Source organism: Saimiri boliviensis, chromosome 12, assembly GCF_048565385.1.
Source record: "Saimiri boliviensis isolate mSaiBol1 chromosome 12, mSaiBol1.pri, whole genome shotgun sequence".
Taxonomy (NCBI): Eukaryota; Metazoa; Chordata; class Mammalia; order Primates; family Cebidae; genus Saimiri; species Saimiri boliviensis.
The window spans coordinates 8,757,161-8,779,464 of record NC_133460.1 but is presented as its reverse complement, the minus strand read 5'-3'; the positions used below and the strand labels follow the sequence as shown (position 1 = coordinate 8,779,464).

The 22,304-nt window shown below is 55.4% G+C and overlaps 2 protein-coding genes across 3 annotated transcripts; one reads left to right on the top strand and one right to left on the bottom strand.

The window, feature by feature from the left end:
• Positions 1-14: 14 nt before the first annotated feature.
• On the top strand, positions 15-13,747 carry MMP25 (matrix metallopeptidase 25). 2 transcript variants are annotated; one of them, XM_003928447.4, is made up of 10 exons: positions 15-228; positions 625-757; positions 2,331-2,466; positions 2,575-2,867; positions 9,130-9,306; positions 9,406-9,487; positions 9,620-9,702; positions 10,284-10,436; positions 10,514-10,771; positions 10,929-13,747. In XM_003928447.4, the coding sequence occupies exons 1-10, from the start codon at positions 109-111 to the stop codon at positions 11,198-11,200; spliced, it is 1,707 nt and encodes a 568-aa protein (XP_003928496.1). In that variant the 5' UTR covers positions 15-108; the 3' UTR covers positions 11,201-13,747. The 2 variants fall into 2 exon arrangements, with proteins under 2 accessions (XP_003928496.1, XP_074237808.1); XM_074381707.1 differs by lacking the exon at positions 15-228 and adding an exon at positions 233-375 and having other exon boundaries at positions 10,929-13,746.
• On the bottom strand, positions 5,670-7,197 carry LOC141580677 (uncharacterized). Its single transcript, XM_074383162.1, is given in 4 exon segments — positions 5,670-6,363; positions 6,366-6,482; positions 6,485-7,085; positions 7,189-7,197. Coding segments are annotated over 4 exon segments (792 nt in total). The 3' UTR covers positions 5,670-6,298.
• Positions 13,748-22,304: the final 8,557 nt, after the last annotated feature.

Below are 22,304 nucleotides of genomic sequence, written 5' to 3'. Positions count from 1 at the left end.
CGGGTGCCCCCGACCCTCTCCAAGCCGGGATCTCCTCCCCCAGTTCCCCGGGGCGGCCCCGGCCAGGCCCCCTTCGAGCCCTGAAGGCGGCCGGATCTGAGGCGCGCCATGCGGCTGCAGGTGCTGCGGTTGCGGCTGAGGCTCCGGCTCCTCGCGCTGCTGCTGCCGCTGCTGCTGCCGCCGGCGCGCGCCCCGAAGCCCTCGGCGCAGGACGTGAGCCTGGGCGTGGTGAGCGCGGGGTCCGCAGGCTCCTGGGATCTGCAAGGAGGTTGGGAGAGTGAAGCTGGGACCGGACTCCTGGGACCCCAGGAGGCAGGAGCCAAATTACAATATCCAGAGTGACCGAGGATGGGATCTGGGCACCCGGATTCTTGGGTCTGTCGGGAGGTTTGGGGCTGGGATCTGGGGCTCTGGAAGGGAGCTGGGATGAGGAGCTGAAGTCCAGACAAAGACTGGCAAACTCGGGACTGAAGCGAGGGCCTCCAGAAGGGAGCAGGCGGACATCCGAGCTGGGGCCCTGGGTTCTGGGTGCCTGGGAGGGACAGGGCTGCGAGGATGGTGGTGGGCAGGGATACCCCATGCGTTTCAGCCAGCCCGCTTCACCTGTCCCCTCCGATGCCCTAGGAGTGGCTGACGCGATATGGTTACCTGCCGCCACCCCACCCTGCCCAGGCCCAGCTGCAGAGCCCTGAGAAGCTGAGCGATGCCATCAAGGTCATGCAAAGGTTCGCGGGGCTACCAGAGACCGGCCTAATGGGTAGGTGGCCCCCACCTCTCCCCAGCCCTGCTCTGCACCCAGCCTGACCGCCACCCAACAGTCTCAGACCTCAGCTGCTCCTCGAACACGGAGCTAGGAAGATGTTGCTCTCAGGCCCCAACCCCAGAGGGTCTCAGGCATTTATCAAGAACCTGGTGGCTTATGCCTTAATCCCAAGCTTTGGGAGGCTGAGGCTTGAGGATTGCTTGAGGCCAGGAATTTGAGACCAGCCTGGCCAACAAAGCGAGATCCCCATCTCTAAGAATTTTTTAAAACTTAAGAGTGTAGTGGCATAGGCCTGTGGTCCCAGCTACTCAGAACACTGAGGTGGGAGGATTGCTTAAGCCCAGGGGTTGAAGGCTGCAAAGAGCTGTGATTGTACCACCTCATTCCAACCTGGGTAACAAATGGAGACATATATAACAAAATATACTTTGAGCATATCTCAGATGCCACGCCCTTTCAGGCTCCACTGGTATAGTGATGAATAAAGCAGGTAAGGCTCCTGCTCTCATGGAGCTAACTTTCTCAAGGGAGAGAAAGATGGATCAAGAACATAAATATGCAAGATAATTTCAGATAGTGGTGAGTGTTTGGAAAAAAGTAAAATGTGATTGGCCTCAAGGAGCTGGTCTGGTTAGGGCAGGTCTCTCTGAAAGGTATATGAGCTGCGATAATAGCTAAGAACCAGCCACGGGAAGGTGTGGAAGAAGGGTGTCCACAAGCTGGTGTGCCTGGAGTGAAAGGAGCATTGAAGAGCTCTGGTGAGAGGCCTCAGCCAGGGTCCATGAGAGGCGATTGGGGTTGATTTCAAGGGTGATTAGCAACTCCCAAGTGTTCTCAGAAGGGAAGCAACTTGGAGCTGGGTCTGACTTGCTTTTTTTTTTTTTTTTTGAGACGCAGTTTTGCCCTTGTTACCCAGGCTGGAGTGCAATGGCGCGATCTCGGCTCACCGCAACTTCTACCTCCTGGGTTCAAGCAATTCTCCTGCCTCAGCCTCCCGGTAGCTGGGACTACAGGCACACACCACCACGCCCAGCTAATTATTATATATTTTTTAAGTAGAGACAGGCTTTCACCATATTGACCAGAATGGTCTCGATCTCTTGACCTCATGATCTGCCCATCTTGGCCTCCCAAAGTGCTGGGATTACAAGTGTGAGCCACCGTGCCCGGCCTTTTGAGATAGAATCTCACTCTGTCACCAAGGCTGGAGTACAGTGGTGCAATCTCAGCTCACTGCTACCTCTGCCTCCCAGGTTCAAGTGATTTTCATGTCTCAGCCTCCGGAGTAGCTGGAACTACAGGCGCATGCCACCACATCCTGCTAATTATTTGTATGTTTATTAGAGATGAGGTTTCACCATCTTGGCCAGGCTAGTCTTGAACTCCTGACCTTGTGATCTGCCCACTTCAGCCTCCCAAAATGCTGGGATTACAGGCGTGAGCCACCATGCGTGGCCATTTCTTAACCCCTCTGACCCTCAGTTTCCCCATGTAGAAAGTTGATTGGTGCCATGATTAAGGCAGGCTCTCCTACTGTGGACCCTTCCCTGCCAAATGTCTCCCGCAGACCCAAGGACTGTGGCCACCATGCGTAAGCCCCGCTGCTCCCTGCCTGACGTGCTAGGGGTGGCGGGGCTGGTCAGGCGTCGGCGCCGGTACGCTCTGAGTGGCAGTGTGTGGAAGAAGCGCACCCTGACGTGGAGGTAGGTCCCTGGGTCACCCGCATCCTGGGCGGGACTGCTGGGCCCCAGCTTTGAATGATTGCCTGCACCCTCCACAGCCACCCTTACGCCTCGCTCCCCTCTCCCCAGGGTGCGTTCCTTCCCCCAGAGTTCCCAGCTGAGGCCAGAGACCGTGCGGGTCCTCATGAACTATGCCCTGATGGCCTGGGGCATGGAGACAGATCTCAAATTCAATGAGGTGGATTCCCCTCAGGGCCAGGAGCCTGACATCCTCATCGACTTTGCCAGCGCCTTCCACCAGGACAGCTACCCCTTTGATGGGGTGGGGGGCACCCTAGCCCATGCCTTCTTCCCCGGGGAGCACCCCATCTCTGGGGACACTCACTTTGATGATGAGGAAACCTGGACTTTTGGGTCAAAAGGTAAAATCTCCTCTCTTATGAGAGATCCTCTTCCGGTCTGGTCTTAAGAATATGTTTTCTGTTGTGTGTTTTGTTTAAGAGACAGGGTCTCGCTCTGTTGCTCAGGCTGGAGTGCAGTGGTGCAATCTTAGCTCACAGGAGCCCTGAACTTCTGGGCTCAAGGAATCCTCCCCTCTCAGTCTCCAGAGTAGCTGGGATCACTGGTGCACACCACCATACCTGGCTATTTGTTTTACTTTTTGTAGAAACAGGGTCTCACTATGTTGCCCAGGCTGAAGTGCAGTGACATGATCACGGCTCACTGCAGCCTTCACCTCCTGGGCTCAGGTGATCCTCTCTCCTCAGCCACCCACATAGCCAGGACCACAGGTGTGCACTACCGCAACTGGCTAGTTTTAAAATTTTTACTGCTTCACTTGACTAGCCTTTAAAATTTTTTTTTTTTTTTTTTTTTTTTTTTTTTTTTTTTTTGTAGCACTATGTTGCCAGGCTGGTCCTGAACTCCTGGGCTCAAGTGCTCAAGTGATCCTCTCACCTTGGCCTTCCAAAGCACTGGGATTATAGGCGTGAGCCAGCACTCCTGGCCAAGAATTAGGTTTAAATTATATTTATTGATGGGGGGCTCTATGAACTGGGGTCTCTGGAGAAACAGAACCAATAGGATATGTGTGTGTGTGTGTGTGTGTGTGTGTGTGTGTGTGTGTGTGTAGAGATTTATTTTAAGGAATTGGCTCACAGGGATTGTAAGAGCTAGCAAATCCAAAATTTGTTAGGCAGTTATAGACTGGAGGCAAAATTTTTTGCTCTCCAGGAAACCTTAGTTTTGCTCTTAAGGCCTTGAACTAACTGACTGGCTGTGTCCCTACCCCACCCCCAGCCACACTATGGAGTGTGATCTGCTTTACTTAAAGTCAACTGATTATAGATGTTAATTGTGTCTACAAAGCACCTTCACCATAGCATCTAGACTGGTGTTTCACCAACCAGCTGGGCACGACAGCCAGGCCAAATTGACACACACAATGAACCATCACGAAAGCCTGTCAGCTGAGGCTGGGGGTTACAGAGACGAAAACACATCTTTGCCCAGCAGCTGAGTCAGAAGAGCGGCTGGCAATGACAACACCCACAGTGACGCAGCTGCACAGAATCCCAGCAGAGGAAGTCCTCAAACCTGCAGCGGCTCAGAGATGTTGGTTCAAAGCTCTTGGGCAAGGGGAGACTTCCTGGAAGAGGTGACTTCATTGCCTCAATATGTATACGAATATCGGCTGGGTGCAGTGGCTCGTGCCTGTAATCCCAGCACCTTGGGAGACTGAGGTGGGTAGATCGCCTGAGGTCGGGAGTTCAAGACCAGCCTGACCAACACGGTGAAACCCAGTCTCTACTAAAAATACAAAAAAGTACCCGGGTGTGGTGGTGGGTGCTTGTAATCCCAGCTACTCGGGAGGCTGAGGCAGGGACCTGAGAGGCAGAGGTTGCCGTGGGCCCAGATTGCACCACTGCACTCCAGCCTGGGCAACAAGAGCAAAACTGCATCTCAAAAAAAAATTATACATATATATATGTGTGTGTCTGAATATCCACTCATACACACTAAGCGCCTACTAGCACAAGACAAGACAGACGGGCCTCTGCTCTCCTCAGGTCCACAGGGTTGAGATACAATAGGAAAGCAGTGAGCCAGCTGAGTCAGGGGTACGAGGAGCCAGTGCACAGGGAAATGCCCTAGAACATCCGAGGCCAGAAGGCAAACATGTGGCATCAGAAGGCAGCAGGTCCCGGATCACCAAGGGCCTAGAAAGCATGTGGAAGACTTGGGACAATGAGGGAGTCATTAAGGGGTTTCGCATTCTAGATATATCACCAGCTTCAGTCGGGGGCCAGGGTTAGCACTGAGATCCGGCTGGATTCTGGGACAGGGGCGATGCGGTTAAGGCCCTTGGAGGATGGCTGTTGGGAATGCAGGTGGGGAACCGGGAGCGGGAGGAGCAGGCTGGCAGAAGCCCGGCACACGTGCTGGTCTGGATGTGAGTCTGCAGCGTGCCCGGGCTGGCCATGCAGGTGGGTATGGGAAGTTGAGGATCCTGCCCTAGAGTTTGGACTCCTCTGTCTGAGGTCAGGTTCCCCAGAGGTGGAGCTCCAGAGGGAAATTCTTGTGCCAGCAGTTTCTCGGGGGCCATGTGCTGAGCAGAATGGGAAGCAGAAACAGCCTAGAAGCTGAGTGAGGATGTGGTCTCAGCTGCAGAGGAGCCTGATCCTCTGGGAGCTCTGCAGCAGGGACAGCAATTCAGGGGAGGTGGTCCTGCCTGAGGACCCCTGGATTGTAGCCTCATATTAAATGCATTGGCTGTGGGCTGCTGGAGAGCCTGAGTGACCAGGAAAGGGGGCAGCCAGGGAGGGGGCCTAGGCCCTGTCTAGGTTTGGGTGAGGCAAAGGCTGGGGAGGCTGTGTGCTGCAGCATTAAGACACAGGCTTCAGACTGGGCGCAGTGGCCCACACCTGTAATCCCAGCACTTTGCGAGGCCGAGACGGGCCAATCACCTGAGGTCAGGAGTTCGAGACCAGCCTGACCAATATAGTGAAAACCCGTCTCTACTAAAAACATAATAATTAGCTGGGCATGGTGGTGCATGCCTGTAATCCCAGCTACTCAGGATGCTGAGGCAGGAGAATTGCTTGAACCCAGGAGGTGGAGGTTGCAGTAAGCCAAGATCCCGACACTGCACTCCAGGCTGGGTGACAGAGCAAGACTCCGTCTCAAAAAAAAAAAAAAAAAAGAAAAAGAAAAAAATAATGGGCTTCAGCTGAGCGTGGTGGCACATGGTTGTAGTGTCAGCTACTTAGGAGTCTGAGAGAGGAGGATTGCTTGAGCTGGGGAGGTTGAGGCAGCAAGGAGCTGTGTTCCCATAACTGCACTCCAGCCTGGGTGACATAGTGAGGCCCTGTCACAACAAAGAAAGAAAAAAAGAATGTGGGCTTCAAAGTTGAACTCCAGTCAGTCAGGGAACTTCCTCTTGTAATGAACAACTTCCTTAACCTCATTGTACTCAGCTTCCTCGCCTGAGAAATTCGATGAGAATGGTACCTGCTGGCGGAGGGGGCTTGCTGATGAAATAAGCGATTCACCCACACCTCTCAGCACAGGGCCTGGGCCGGGCCACATACTGTGTGTTACCAGCTGCTATCAGAGCTGGGCTAGCGGCCGCCTTGAGAGCCAGCAGTCCACGGGGGTTGGCGAGCTTCTGGGAAGAAAGGGTGGAACGTGAAGTTCAGGTGCAGAGCTATGGAGAACCCCACCACAAAGCGGTAGGTGGCAGGGGAGGAGGACTCAACAGAGATGGAGAAAGACTGAGCCCAAAGGTGATCAAGAACAAGAGTGAAGGAGGAAGTGGTCAGCCGAGGCTGGGGCAGCAAACAAGCCCAGTAAGTTACATGGGCCTGCGTTTGGTCATCCAGGGACAAAGTGACTTTTTTAGTGTCTGTAAGCCCAGCGGGTTGGGAAGAATTTAGGCCACAGTGGGGTTAGGCGTGAGAGGAGCGGAGGAAGTGAAGATTAAGTTGAGACCACTGGCTGGAGAACTTGACTGGGAAGGGAGAGCAGAGTGCAGCACAGGTGTGGGGAGGGAATGGGTCCAATGAGCGTCTTAGGATGAGGCAGTCGTGAACACTCAACGCTGGATGAGCTGATACAAAGAAAGGAATGGGGGATGGATGGATGGACAGATGCATGCATAGAGGTGGAGATGGATGGATAGATGCAGGCACAGAGGCAGGGATGGATGGATGGATGCGTGCATACGCAGAGGCAAGGATGGATGGATAGACAGATGCATGCACAGAGGCAGGGCTGGATGGATGGACGGATGCATGCACAGAGGCAGGGATGGATGGATGGACGGATGCATGCACAGAGGCAGGGATGGATGGATGGACGGATGCATGCACAGAGGCAGGGATGGATGGATGGACGGATGCATGCACAGAGGCAGGGATGGATGGATGGACGGATGCATGCACAGAGGCAGGGATGGATGGATGGACGGATGCATGCACAGAGGCAGGGATGGATGGATGGACAGATGCATGCACAGAAACAGGGATGGATGGACAGATGCAGGCACAGAGGCAGGGCTGGATAGACAGAAGGTTGCATGCACAGAGGCGGGGATGGATGGGTGGGTCTGGATGGATAGATGGGGGTAGGACGTTCTTATCCTGGAGGAGGTGATCAAGGCTAAGTCCTCACACCGGGCAGGGTGGGAGGCAGGAGGTGACCGTGGGGATATGCAGCTGTGTGCCCCAGTGCACCAGAAGTTACAGATGACATCGATGTCCTGTCCTGATGAAACAGGAAACACATTTGTCATTTGAGAGTTGGAGGCTGGGGCTGGGTTGGAAGCTTGAGGGGCTGTGGGCCTGGCATGGAGCTGCCTGCCGGAGCCTGGCGCAAGGATGCTAGGAGGTGCCCCTGTGGACTGGCCTTTAGGAATCTCATGGGGCTGGGTCTGCACAGTCGTGCTTGTATAATTTCCCCCAGATGCATGGCGTGACAAGGGTGCAGGAAGAGGTGCAGGGCCCGGAAGCCTAGTGTGGCCAAGGAGAGGCAAGGCAGGGAAGAAAGTGAAAGATGACTGACACGGCCCTGATTAAGACACCAAACTTCCCCCAGTTTCTCAGAAAAAGGGCTCAGAGGAACAAGAGAACGTAGAGTCAACATGGAAATTCACCAAGACCATTGAAGCCCCTGCTGAGAGGCAGGCCGGCACAGCCAGGGTACCTGGCCACTACCTTGAAGTCTCTATCCCTCAGTTTCCTCCTTTGTAAAATGGGCCTAGGAGACAGGTTTGGTGAGAAGTGAATGAAAACGTGTTTGCGACTCCTCTCAGGACTCACGTTTCATGCTTAGACACTTAGCGAGTGGCTTTATGGACCGAGAGAAATTTGCTTTTCAGTTCACCAAGTCGTTACCTATGAATCTGCCGGAACACTGCTGACCTTAGAGCTGGTTGTGAAACAGATCGGCATGGAGTCATCGGTGCCTCCCTGCAGTGCTTGCCACGCTGTGACTCTGTCTTGGTCTCTTTTGGCCTCTCAGCAGCGGGAGCAGGAGCTGGCAGGCAGCTCACGGATCAATGAGCTGGGCTTGCAAAGGGTCCTGGCGCCTGGGCTGAGTCCCGAGGGAAGAGGCTGCTGCGGTGGGAAGAGGCTGGGAGTGAGGCCGGGTGCTGGAGCCAGCAGGCTGTGGGCTGAGAGTGCCTGCTGAAGGAGCTCCGTGTTTCCAAGGAGATGGAGGAAGACCTGAGTGGGGGTGGTAAAGGGTGGGGAGATGAGGGGCTGAAGCGGTGGGCAGGGAGATGGGGGAGGGGGAATGGAGGACTCGAGGGATGTGGGGAAGGAATGTACCTGGAGGAGGGATGGGGGCAGGAATGGGGGCAGTTCTTGGGTTAAGGACAAGGACCTCCATCCCCAGCAGATATGGGTGGTAAGGGGGAGGGGGTGGGGGTCGCTGACCATAGACTGGAGCTGTGGGGAGGGGATGCTCCCAGGGCTGGCACTGACTGCAGAGAATGGCCCACATCTTGCAGGTTCCTGCCCCAGCCCACCACCCCCTCGAGTTTCTTTTCTTTCTTTTTTTTTTTGAGATGGGGTCTTATTCTGTCGTCCAGGCTGGAGTGCAGTGGCACAGTCATGGCTCGCCCTCCTGGGCTCGAGCAGTCCTCCTGCCTCCCTGCCTCAGCCTGGGACCCGAGTAGCTGGGACCTTGGGTGTGTGCCACCACTCCTGGCTGATTTTTTGATTTTTTTTTTTTTTTTTTTTTTTGGTAGAGACAGAGGTCTCCTTATGCTGCCCAGGCTGGTCTTGAACTCCTGGGCTCAAACAATCCTCCCACCTGGGCCTCCAAAAGTGCTGGGATTACCAGTGTGAGCCACCACACCAAGCTGTTCCCTGTCAAGTTTCTCTGCACAAAATGTTCCCTTTTCAGGGGAGGGGCCCATCTGTTTGTGTAAGATCGCCCCTTCCTGTGTGTTCTCTGGGTCTCTTCAGCCTGTGGTCCAGTGTCCAGCACCGCCATGCTGACTGGGTGACTGGAGACAGGAATGATGGAAGGTTGGGGAGGGCCTGGGCAGGGAAATCTGGGGCCACCTCTGGAGGGTGTCCTGCTGTTCTTGCTGGCCAGCAGCCGTATTCACAGGGCCTTCCTGTGCCCCCGCTTCCCAGTGCAGGGGTGGCCTCAGCTCCTGCCTGCTTTCCCCTGCAGATGGCGAGGGGACTGACCTGTTTGCCGTGGCTGTGCATGAGTTCGGCCATGCTCTGGGCCTGGGCCACTCCTCAGCCCCCAACTCCATCATGAGGCCCTTCTACCAGGGCCCAGTGGGTGACCCAGACAAGTACCGCCTGTCTCAGGATGACCGTGATGGCCTGCAGCAGCTCTATGGTAGGGGGAGGGGGCCTGCCCCAAACCATCACGTGCCCTACGCAGTGTTCTCTGCAGCAGGGCCAGGGGACCCACACTTGCCTAACTCTTTCCCCACAGGGAAGGCACCCCAAACCCCACATGACAAGCCCACAAGGAAGCCCCTGGCTCCTCCCCAGCCCCCGGCCGCGCCCCCAGATAGGTGAGTCCCCCACCACCTGTGACCTTGGGTGACGTGCTGCCCAGCCTTAGTGCCCTCAGATGGGGATGGTGGGGTCCCTGCCTTGGAGGAAACCAGCCCCCAGTGTCTGCTCACCTCTCCTTTCCTCCCCAGCCCATCCTCCCCCATCCCTGATCGATGTGACGGCAATTTTGACGCCATCGCCAACATCCGAGGGGAAACTTTCTTCTTCAAAGGTGAGTCATTTCTCATGTCCCCTGACCTCACATGTGTTGACTTCCTACCCACTTCAAGTGACCCACTGGAGCTGTGGGCTTACCCTGGAAGTGAAACTTTTTTTTCTTCTCCTTCTTTGGGACAGAGTATTGCTTTCTTGCCTGGGCTGAAGTGCAGTGGTGTGATCATGGCTCACTGCAGCCTCAAAATACTGGACTCAAGCGATCCTCCCACCTCAGCCTCCCAGGTAGCTGGGACCACAGGCACAGGCCACCACGCCTTGCTAGTAATTTATTTTTTATCTTGTAGACATGGGGGGTCTCACTATGTTGCCCAGGCTGGTCTCAAACTCCTGGCTCAAGTGATTCTCCCATCAGCCTCCCAAGGTGCTAGGATTACAGGTCTGAGCCACCAGGCCCCACCAGTGTGACTTTTAGTGCTAAAAAGGGAAAAGCCCCAGGCAGGCCAGGAGGGGCTGGTCACCCTAGATCCACTGCACCCTTGATTTCCAGATGGGAGCCCTCCCACCCAGCCGCACAGCCCGGGAGAGGAGACCTCCTGCTATTTCATGCCTTTCTGCCGACCCTTTCGTCCCTTGCAGGCCCCTGGTTCTGGCGTCTCCAGCCCTCGGGACAGCTGGTGTCCCCGCGGCCCGCGCGGCTGCACCGCTTTTGGGAGGGTCTGCCCGCCCAGGTGAGGGTAGTGCAGGCCGCCTATGCCCGGCACCGAGACGGCCGAATCCTCCTCTTTAGCGGTGAGTGAGGCGGGCGGCGGGGCTCGCTGGGGCCGGCACGGGGAGCCCACCCTGACCTCCCGGCCTCCGCGCTGCAGGTCCCCAGTTCTGGGTGTTCCAGGACCGGCAGCTGGAGGGCGGAGCGCGGCCGCTCACCGAGCTGGGGCTGCCCTGGGGGGAGGAGGTGGACGCCGTGTTCTCGTGGCCGCAGAATGGGAAGACCTACCTGGTCCGTGGCCGGCAGTACTGGCGCTACGACGAGGCGGCGGCGCGCCCGGACCCCGGCTACCCTCGTGACCTCAGCCTCTGGGAGGGCGCGCCCCCTTCCCCCGACGATGTCACCGTCAGCAACACAGGTGGGGAGCGCGGGGACCTGCGGGTTACTGGGCCTGGGGGTGGGGAGAGGGGTGCGGGGAATGAGGACATGGAGGCCACCCTGGGGTGATGGGGGTCTTTGGGCAGCAGGGCGGGGCGGGGCGGGGCAGGCCCGGGACTCAAGCTCTGCTCTTCCAGGTGACACCTATTTCTTCAAGGGCGCCCACTACTGGCGCTTCCCCATGGGCAGCATCAAGTCCGAGCCGAATGCCCCCCAGCCCATGGGGCCCGAGTGGCTGGACTGCCCCGCCCCCAGCGCTGGACCCCACGCCCCCAGGCCCCCCAAAGCGACCCCGGAGTCCAGAGGCTGCGATTGTCAGTGCGAGCTCAACCAGGCCTCAGGACGGCGGCCGGCGCCCCTCCCGCTGCTCCTCCTGCCCCTGCTGGTGGGAGGCGTCGCCTCCCGCTGATGGGCCCATCCCGGCGGAACAGCGCCCTCCGCTGCCGAGTCAGCCGCCGCTGGACCTGGTCGGGATTGTGAGGCGCTGCGGGGGCCCCTTGTCTGTTCCCAGGGACTGGGGCTTGCGCGCGGACTAAGCGAGACGGTTCTCCCGCGGAGCGGCGGCGGCGGGGACTGGTCGCCCTTGGCGCTGGGCTCAGCCTCCGCTGGGTCCCGCTCTCGGCCACCTCCGGAGCCCGCGCCAGGGGGCGCCCGCGCGCAGAGACCAAGCGTCGGTCACCGCCCCCGTCCTTCCTCCCCGAAGCCGCCAGGGGGCGGTGGGACCATCCCGAGCCCGGAAGGGGCGGCGGTTGTGGGGGGCGGCGGGCCCGCGGCGTCACCCGAAGGGAACAGCTGTCCTCCACCGCGCGCTGCCTTCGCAGGACCGTCCTTTTCCGGGAAGAGCCAGCTTTTCTCCGAGCGCAGTCCCAGGACTCCCCGCAGCCCCGCCCCGCCTGACCCCTGTGCCTGGCGTTCCTGGATCGTTAGAGCTCAGCCCTGACTGCGAAGCTGGTCTCTCTCCCACCCGCGGTTTCTCACCCGATTCTGCTCCCACGACGCCCCCCTATAGTCACTGTCACTTTGGTGAGGACCCGGGACTCAGATCCGGACCCAGCTCCAGAGACCACCCATGAGGACCCATGCTCCATATCTTGGGTGGTGGCATCAGTGCCTGGAGGGACCCCATTAACCTGGTTTCCGTCCTCCCCAGGCCACCCAGCCTGGGCACCTTCCTGGTCCCAGAACTGGCTCCCATTTAATTGGGCACCCTTCTATCCCCAAGAAGCCTTTCCCTGCTTGCACCCTGGAGAGAACAGCGTGGATCCCATCAACTCAACGCTGGTGGAAAGACGGGGACCAACCCTGGCTCAGGCGCAGTCACTGCCTCCTCAGCACTCCTGGGTGGCCCTAGTTCTAGAGTGAGGGGTGGATGGAACCTGGGGCCACCTTGTTCACCCTGTCCCCACTCCCCACAGATTGAGGATCTAAATGATTGCATCTGTAACTATTCTTCTAGACTATTCCACATCAGAATCACCGAGAAATTTAAATTTGCAGATCCCACACCTTATGCTGAATCCTCACTCAGGGTGGGGTCAGGAAACGCATTTTCACTAGTTAGGACTGTGGGGGCCAGCCGCTGGCTGTCTCGTAGCATTTCTGTGGCTCTGCAGTGTTCCGCCACCACAGGACCAATCTCTTCATATCTTCTCCGCAGAGCCACACTGACGGCCTGACCTCCACGAGTAGAGTCACTTAGGGGCCATTTCCTAGGTTGCCATCCAGCCTCAGTGGCCCCACAGTGCTTCCCGGAGCCAAGGCTGTGGCAGCCACCAGGAAGGGTTGCCCCAGTTGCTCATACAAACAGATCAGCTTGAGGATGGAAGACAGGAGGCTTTGGTCAGTTACCTGGGCATTCTAGGCTGCTAGGAAATGATGTTAGGCCTCTGTCAGTTTCTTTTCCATGTATGAGGAGGCAGAATTTTTTTTATTTTAGAAGCTTATTCATCCCACTCAGGACAATAAAAATGAATAGACAGGCCAGGTGCAATGGCTCACACCTGTAATCCCAGTACTTACGGAGGCCAAGGCAGGTAGATCACGAGGTCAACAGCGGGAGACTATCCAGGTCAATATGATGAAACCCTATCTCTACTAAAAATACAAAAATTAGCTGGACTTGGTGGCACTGCCCTGTAGTCTCAGCTATTCGGAAGGCTGAAGCAAGAGAATTGCCTGAACCCAGGAGGCAGAGGTTGCAGTGAGCCGAGACTGGGCCATTGCACACCAGCCTGGTGACAGAAGGAGACTCTGTCTAAAAAAGAAGAATAGACAGAAATCCTTCTTCTGAGCATTGATGGACCTGGGGAGAAGTGTGGTGGTGGGAACTGGCCTGACCTGAATCTCCTCGCTTTGCAGAAGGAATCCAGGGTTGCTGAAGAATCTAAAAACAAAGAGTTGGGAGGTTCAGTGGCTCATGCCTGTTATCCCAGCACTGTAGGGGGCCGAGGCAGGCAGATCATTTGAGGTCAGGAGTTTGAGACCAGCCTGGCCAACATGGTGAAACCCTGTCTGCACTAAAAATATATTTTAAAAAATTAGCCCGGCATGGTGGTACAAGTCCATAATCCCAGCTACTCAGGAGGCTGAGGCAGGAGAGTCACTTGAACCTGAGGGAGGTTGCTGTGAGCCGAGATCGCGCCACTGCACTCCAGCCTGGGTAACAGAGCAAGACTCTGTCTCAAAAAAAAAAAAAAGAAGAAGAAGAAAAAGAGGCCAGGCGCGGTGGCTCAAGCCTGTAATCCCAGCACTTTGGGAGGCCGAGGCGGGTGGATCACGAGGTCGAGAGATCGAGACCATCCTGGTCAACATGGTGAAACCCCGTCTCTACTAAAAATACCAAAAATTAGCTGGGCATGGTGGCGCGTGCCTGTAATCCCAGCTACTCAGGAGGCTGAGGAAGGAGAATTGCCTGAACCCAGGAGGCGGAGGTTGCGGCGAGCCGAGATCGCACCATTGCACTCCAGCCTGGGTAACAAGAGCGACACTCTGTCTCAAAAAAAAAAAAAAAAAAAAAAGAAGAAGAAGAAAAAGAAGGAAGAGTGGGAGGAGGAAGCAGAGAGGAACCCAAAAGTTGGTTATGAGGCACCCAGTGGAGGGATGGCCACTGTGGAAGTGAGACTGCCTCATGACTCCATGGAGAGTTCTATAACCTTTAAAGCTTTATGTCTGCTACACAAACATGTCATGTGAAAGCGATTACTTCTATTTTCTAAATGCTGTCATTTAAAAATGGTATGTTCTCACCAGGTGCGGTGGCTCACGCCTGTAATCCCAGCATTTGGGAGGCGTAGGTGGGTGGATCAACGGAGGTCAGGAGTTCAAGGCCAGCCTGGCCAGCATGTGGAAGCCCTGTGTCTACTAAAAATACAAAAATTAGCCAGGCCTGGTGGCATGTGCTTGTAATTGCACCTACTCTGGAGGCTGAGGCAGGAGAATTGACTAAACCTGGGAGGCAGAGGTTGCGGTGAGCCAAGATCACGCCACTGCACTCCAGCCTGGTCAACAGAGTGAGACTTCGACTCAAAATAAATAAATAAAATAAAAAGCCAGGCATGGTGGCTCATGCCTATAATCTCAGCTTTTGGGAGGCCGAGGCGGATCACAAGGCCAAGAGATCAAGACCATCCTGGCCAACGGGGTGAAACCCAGTCTCTTCTTTTTTTTTGTAAAAATATAAAAATTACCTGGACATGGTGGCAGGTACCTGTAATCGCAGCTACTCAGGAGGCTAAGGCAGGTGAATTGCTTGAACTCAGGAGGCAGAGATTGCAGTGGGCCGAGATCGTGCCACTGCACTTTAGCCTAGACAACACAGCAAGACTCTATCTCAAAAAAGAAAAAAATAAAGTAGATGAGTGGTTGTCCATGGAAATGAGGACTGGTGGTGATGTCTCAGAGGGCAGAATTTCTCTCACATGATGAAAATGTTCTCAAACGGGTGGTGGTGATAGTCACACAGTTCTCTGCTTTGAATCGCACAGCTTGATGAGTAAATTGCATTGCCTGTGAATCACGTCACCATAAAGCCATAAAAACCGGGAACAGTCTGGATGGATGACAAGATGCCTTTGGATGGTGGCCTTTGTGAGAGTCACAGAGGGGCTAGGGTTGCCGGGCGAGAGTCAGTCTCTTGGAGCTGAAGCCTAGAGCAAGACTTTGAGCTGGTGCGGCAGTGGCTTCCTTCTCTCACCCACTCTACAGTTCAGAGATGGCTCAGGGAAAGATCTGGACTTCCTAACTGTGGAGAGGGGGCTGCACGCAGTGGAATGGACTCCTAAGTAGCAGGCAGGTGACAACCAGTGTCTAGTCCACCCAAGTGAAGATTTCCCCAGAAAAGCGTGGTTTCCAGGTTCTGTCTCTCCAGGGCCCCTTTGATAATACAATGGGATACATTGTGTCCACGCTAGGCTAATTTTTTTTCTATTTTTAGTGCAGACAGAGTTTCACCATGTCACCCAGGCTGGTCTCAAACTCCTAACCTTGCGACCTGCCTGCCTCGGCCTCCCAAACTGCTGGATTTCTTGCGTGAGCCACCACGCCTGACAGACCCCTGCCCTGTCTTGATATTGGTGTGGGTAGGGTGTGCCCAGCCCCTGAGCTGGGGGTGCAGGGCTGGGATCGACAGCCCAGCTAGGGGCTGCCCCAGCTTCCCCAGCACACAGTAGCAGAGCCCTGCCTTCAACTCAAGGCACGATGGGGGCCCTGGCCTGCTGACCAAGCAGACACAGCCATTGTGTCACTGCTGTGGAGGAGAATGCAGAGGAGGGGACTCTGGGAAAAGTCCCTCCTGTCCATGGTGCTTTGGCTCAGACACCAACACCTGTGCGCTTCCGTCTCCCAGACTCAGGAAAAGGCTGAGAGGCCTGGGTGTGGCCAGAGCCTGGGGCTGACACCCCCACCTGCAGACCCTGAATGGTACCCCCATTCCACAGGAGCTCACTCCTCTACTTGAAAAAGAGATGGCCGGGCGTGGTGGCTCAAGCCTGTAATCCCAGCACTTTGGGAGGCCGAGGCGGGTGGATCACGAGCTCAAGAGATCGAGACCATCCTGGTCAACATGGTGAAACCCCGTCTCTACTAAAAATACTCAAAATTAGCTGGGCATGGTGGTGCGTGCCTGTAATCCCAGCTACTCAGGAGGCTGAGGCAGGAGAATTGCCTGAACCCAGGAGGCGGAGGTTGCGGTGAGCCGAGATCGCGCCATTGCACTCCAGCCTGGGTAACAAGAGTGAAACTCCGTCTCAAAAAAAAAAAAAAAAAGAAAAGAAAAAGAGATGAATTATGGTGCAGAGGCAACAGACCGCCTGTCCAGGAAGTTGAGGATCCCGAAACCCAAGGAGGGCTTCCAGGCCGTGCTGCAGTGGCTGCAGACGTGGTGCCAGATGGCTCTGGCCTGGGTGAAGAAGGGGGCAGACCTGGTCCATGAAGTGCAGACCTTCTGGAAAGAGTTTGAGAGTTTCTGCTGCTCTCTGGCAGAGCTCTTCATGTCCTTTTTCCAGCCCTTAAGGAGCCTCACGATGGGGAAGGGGGAGCTGACACCCTAGAAGTGCTCTGAACCCCAGCAAAGCTACTGACACCACCTTTGCCCTCCCTGTCACCATGTACCCACCCGGACCCCTCCCTCTGCTCTCCTGTGCCCCACCCCCCTCCTGGCGTTCCTGCTGCAGCTCTGACCTGGCACTGTCGCAACAGCATCTTAATAAAACTTGCTTATACTTACCTGGCAGAGGAGATACCGTGATCACAAAGGTGGTTTTCCCATGGCAAGGCTTATCTGTTTCTGTATTAGTCCATTTTTCACACCACTATAAGGAATGCCTGAGACTGGGTAATTTATGAAGAAAAGGTTAATTGACTCACAGTTCTACAGGGCAGGGGAGGCCTGAGGAAACTTACAATCATGGGGGAAGGTGAAAGAGAATCAAGGCACGTTCTACATGGCAGCAGGAGAAGCGGGCAGGGGGAACTGCCAAACACTGTTTTATTTATTTATTTTTTTGAGATGGAGTTTTGCTCCTGTTGCCCAGGCTGGAGTGCACTGCACAGGCCGTGCTCCTGTGATCACAGCCACCCAATACCACAAAACACTTGGCAAATTTTTTATTTTTAGTAGAGACAGGGTTTCTCCATGTTGGTCAGGCTGGTCTCGAACTCCTGACCTCGGGTGATCCACCCGCCTCAGCCTCTCAAACTGCTAGGATTACAGTTGTGAGCCACCGCACCCAGTCCACTGACAAACACTTTTAAAACATTAGATCTTGTGAGAACTCACTTACTTACACAATACTGCTGCATTGCCAGGACCCCATGAGAGCTCTGCCTGTCTGGGAACAGGTGCCCTTCTTTGGCCTTCCCCGGGGCTCCTGCCTCTGGAAAGTATCCCAGACGTGAGATACGCAGGAGTTGCTCATTCATTTGTAAAATGGTTATATGAAGGCCACGCTTTATTTATGGGGGACTGGGATACTAGATGACATTAGAAGTATCTGTGATTTATTAGGTTCTATTACATTATTATTTTTTTCTTTTTTTTTGAGACAGAGTCTCACTCTGTCGCCCAGCTAGAGTGTAGTGGTGTGATCTCAGCTCAGTATAACCTCCACCTCCCAGGGTTTAAGCGATTCTCCTGCCTCAGCCTGCTGAGTAGCTGAGATTACAGGCATGCACCACCATGTCCAGCTAGCTTTTGTACTTTTAGTAGAGATAGGGCTTCACCATGTTGGTCAGGCTGGTTTCACGCTCCTGACCTCAGGTGATTCACCCCCCTCAGGCTCCGAAAGTACTGGGATTACAGGAGTGAACCACTGTGCCCAGCCACCAAACACTTTTTCTTTCCTTCTTTTTTTTTTTTTTTTGTAATGGAGTTTCACGCTTGCTGCCCAGGCTGGAGTGCAACGGTGAAATCTCGGCTCACTGCAACATCCACCTCCCAGATTCAAGTGATTCTCCTGCCTCAGGCTCCTGAGTAGCTGGGATTACAGGCGTGTGCCACCACGCTTGGCAAATTTTGTATTTTTAGTAGAGATGGGGTTTCTCCACGTTGGTCAGCCTGCTCTCAAACTCCTGACCTCAGGAGATCCACCCGCCTCAGCCTCTCAAACTGCTGGGATTACAGTTGTGAGCCACCGCACCCAGTCCACCGCCACTTTTAAAACACTAGATCTTGTGAGAACTCACTCGCTTACACCAGAACGACTTGGGGGAAACCACCCCCATGATCCAGTCACCTCCCACCGGGCCCCTCCCTTGACATGTCGGGATTACAATCTGAGATGATTTGCGTGAGGACACAGAGCCACGCCATCTCATTCTGCCCTGGGCCCTCCCAAATCACACGTCTTTCTCACGTGTCAAATCACCATCATGCCTTCCCAACAGCGCCCAGTCTAAACTCATTCCAGCATTAACCCAAAAGTCCAAATAAAAAGTCTCAGCTGTGAAAGGCAAGTCTTCCCTGCCTGTGAACCTGTAAATTCAAAAGCAAGTTAGCTACTTCCAAGATACACTGAGAGTACAGGCATTGGGTAAATGTTCCCATTCCAAACAGGAGAAAATGGCCAAAAAACGGACTATAGGCCCCAGGCAATCCCAAATCCAGCTGGGCGGTCCTTACATCTTAAAACTCTCAAATGATCTCTTTGACTCCATGTCGCACATCCAGGGCACGCTGATGAAGGGGCGGTTCCCAGGGCCTTGGGCAGCTCCGCCCCTGTGGCTCTGCAGGGTCCAGCCCCCGCAGCTGCTTTCATGAGCTGGTGTTGAGTGCCTGTGGCTTTTCCAGGCACACGGTACAAGCTCTTGGTGGATCTGCCATTCTGGGGTCTGGAGGACAGTGGTCCTCTTCTCACAGCTCCAGTAGGCAGTGCCCCAGTGGGGACTCAGTGTGGGGGCTCCAACCCTGCATTTCCCCTCTGCATTGCCCCAGCAGCTGTTCTCCATGAGCCCCGCCCCTGCAGCCGACTTCTACCTGGTGGTGCAGGCACTTCCCTACATCTAGGCGGAGGCCCCCGAAGCTCAGCTCTTGTCTTCTGCACACCTGCCGGCCCACAGAGCAGCCGGGCCCTGGGCCTACCTTTAATTTCTCTCCAGAAAATGGGTTTTTCTCTTCTACCACAGGATTAGGCTGCAAATTTTCCATTTCTTTACGCTCTGCTTCCGTTTTAAACTTAAGTTCTAATTTCAAACCATCTCTTTGTCAGTGTGTATAACCATATGGTTTCAGGAAAAGACAGGTCACCTGCGGAATGCTTTGTTGCTTAGGAATTTCTACTGCTGGCCAGACTTGGTGGCTCACGTCTGTAAACCCAGCACTTTGGGAGGCCGAGGCGAGTGGATCACGATGTCAGGAGATCAAGACCATCTGGCTAACATGGTGAAATGCTGTCTCTACTAAAAATACAAAAATTAGCTGGGCGTGATGGTGCGTGCCTGGAATCCTAGCTACTTGGGAGGCTGAGGCAGAAGAATCACTGGAACCAGGGAGTCACAGATGTCAGTTATCTGAGATCGTGCCACTGTATTCCAGCCTGGTGACAGAGCAAGACTCCGTCAGAAAGAAAGAAGGAAATAAATAAATAAATAAGTAAACAAATTTCTACTGCAAGACATGCTAAATCATCTCTCTCAAGTTCAAAGTTTCACAGGGCAGGGGCCACCAATCTCTTTGCTAAAGCATAGCAAGGGTCTTTTTTTTTTTTTTTTTTTTTTGAGACGGAGTTTCGCTCTTGTTACCCAGGCTGGAGTGCAATGGTGCCATCTCGGCTCACCACAATCTCCGCCTCCTGGGTTCAAGCAATTCTCCTGCCTCAGCCTCCCTAGTAGCTGGGACTACAGGCACGCGCCACCATGCCCAGCTAATTTTTTTTTTTTTTTTTTTTTTTGCATTTTTAGTAGAGACAGGGTTTCACTACATTGACCAGGATGGTCTCGAACTCTCGACCTCGTGATCCACCCGCGTTGGCCTCCCAAAAAAAAACTAAAACAAATAGCTGGGAGTGGTGGCGTGTGTTGTAATCCCAGCTACTTGTGAGGCTGAGGAAGGAGAATCGCTTGAACCTGGGAGGACGACGTTGCAGTGAGCCGAGATTGTGCCATCGTACACCAGCCTGGGCAACAAGAGCAAAACTCCATCAAACAATCACATCTGGTGAGAACTCACTTTCACCAGAATAGCATGGGGGAAACCGCCCCCATGATCCAATCACCTCCTCCCAGGTGCCTCCCTTGACATGTGGGAATTACAGTTCCAGATGATATTTGGGTGGGACACCAAGCCAAACCACCTCGATTGCACTCCGGATGTGCTGACCCCTGTGACTTCTGCAAGTGTGGGACACTTGACTGCATCATCTGTGGTAGTGGGCACTGCGTTCATACTTTCCCCTGAAAGGAACACAATAAAATAACAACAGTTGCTCAAATGGAATCAGGTGCCTGCGTTCAGGCTTCTCTGAGAGGCGGGCACAGGGAGGCAGGGGGCCCAGTAGTGACAGCAGAGAATGTGGCTCTGATGGACATACTCGGGTTCCGGATGTGGAAGGGCAAGGCCAGGCCCCTGACTTCCTTATGGATAATGGTGCATGGGTCTCGGTAACCTGGTGAGTTGGTTGAGGACTAGAGGATTTCAGCCTGGTGCTTCCTTGATCACAGAGCCAGAAGCACAGAAGCCGGCCCAGGACTCAAGCTCTGCTCCCCCAGGTGACACCTATTTCTTCAAGGGCGCCCTCTACAGGCGCTTCCCCAAGGGCGACATGAAGACCGAGCCAAACGCCACCCCGCAAAGCCCGTGGGGCCCAAGTAGCTGGGCTGCCCCGCCCCCAGCTCTGGCCCGCGAGCCCTGAGCCCCCCAAAGCATGCCCCGAGTCCGAAACCTGCGATTGTCGGTGCGAGCTCAACCAGGCCTCAGGACCGCAGCCCGCGCCCCTCCCGCTGCTCCTCCTGCCCCTGCCGGTGCGAGGTGTCGCCTCCCGCTGATGGGGGGCCCATCCGGACGGAACAGCGCCCTCCACCGCCGAGTCACCCGCCGCTGGACCTGGGTGGGGGTTGTGACGAGCTGCGGAGGCCCCTTGCCTGTTCCCAGGGGCCGGGGCTCCCGCGTGGACTAAGCAGCGCGGATCTCTCCCGGAGCGGCGGCGGCGGGAATTGGTGGCACCTGGCGCTGTGCTCAGCCTCAGCTGGGTCCTGCGCTCCCCGCGCCCCCTCCGGAGCCCGCACGCGGAGACCACGCGTCAGTCACCGCCCCCGTCCTTCCCTCCCTGTGGCCACCAGGGGGCGGTCGGACGCTCCTGAGCCCGGGGAGGGGCGGCGAGGAGGGCGGGCCCACTGGGTCACACGAGGGAAACAGCTGTCCCCCGCGCCCGCTGCCCCCGCAAGACCGTCCTATTCCGGGAAGAGCCGGCTTTTCTCGGAGACTCTCCGCAGCCCCGCGCCTCCTGCCCGCTGTGCCTGGCGCTCCTGGATCGTTTGAACACCGGCCTGACTGCGAAGCTGGGCCCAGCCCCTCTCCCACCTGCTCCCACGATGCCCCCCTATAGTCACTGCCACATTGGTGGGGACCCGAGACCCAGCCTCGGACCCAGCCCAGAGACCACCCTGAGGACCCAGGTGCCACGTCTTGGGTGCTGGCATCAGTGACTGGAGGGAAGACCCTTGCTCTCCAGACTCCGTTTACCTCGTTTCCAGTCACCCCACTTCCCCTCCAGGCCACCCAGCCTCCCTGGGTTCAGAACTGCCTCCCATTCAACTGGGCACCCTTCTGTTAGGGTCACAGCAAGGCAAGTGCATAGACCCCCTCCCCGTTCTCCGCTGCTAAGCCGAGCTCATAACAAAAACTGCCTCAAGCCTGGTGAACAGGGCACCAGGATGTGGTCGCACCCAGCTCTGAAACTCGGCATGTTAACCCAAGTAAACAGAATGTCAGCCCCTGAGAACCAAGTTGCGGTTTTTCTTAGAATAGCACCCAGCTACCTGCAAACCCTCTCTGTAACCCCTTAGTCTAAGCCAGGCTGCTGCCTTTACTGCCTGTGCTGAGACAGCCTGGCAGGTTAAAATAAACTTGCTAAACCTGACCATGGGTCTGTCTCTCCATCCTGAGTCAACCTTACACAGTCTATCCCCAAGAAGCCCTTCCCTGCTTGCTCCCTGGAGAGAACAGCGTGGATCCCATCGACTCAACGCTGGTGGAAAGACGGGGACCAGCCCTGGCTCAGGCGCAGTCACTGCCTCCTCAGCACTCCTGGGTGGCCCTAGTTCTAGAGTGAGGGGTGGGTGGAACCTGGGGCCACCTTGTTCACCCTGTCCCCACTCCCCACAGATTGAGGATCTAAATGATTGCTTCTAGAACTATTCTTCTAGACTATTCCACATCAGAATGACTGGAAAGTCATAACTAGGCACAGTGGCTCATACCTCTGATTCTAGCACTTTGGGAGGCCAAGGCGGACAGATCACTTGCAGTCAGGAGCTCGAGACTCCCTGATCAATGTTGGTAACAGATGCTGGGTGCCACAAAG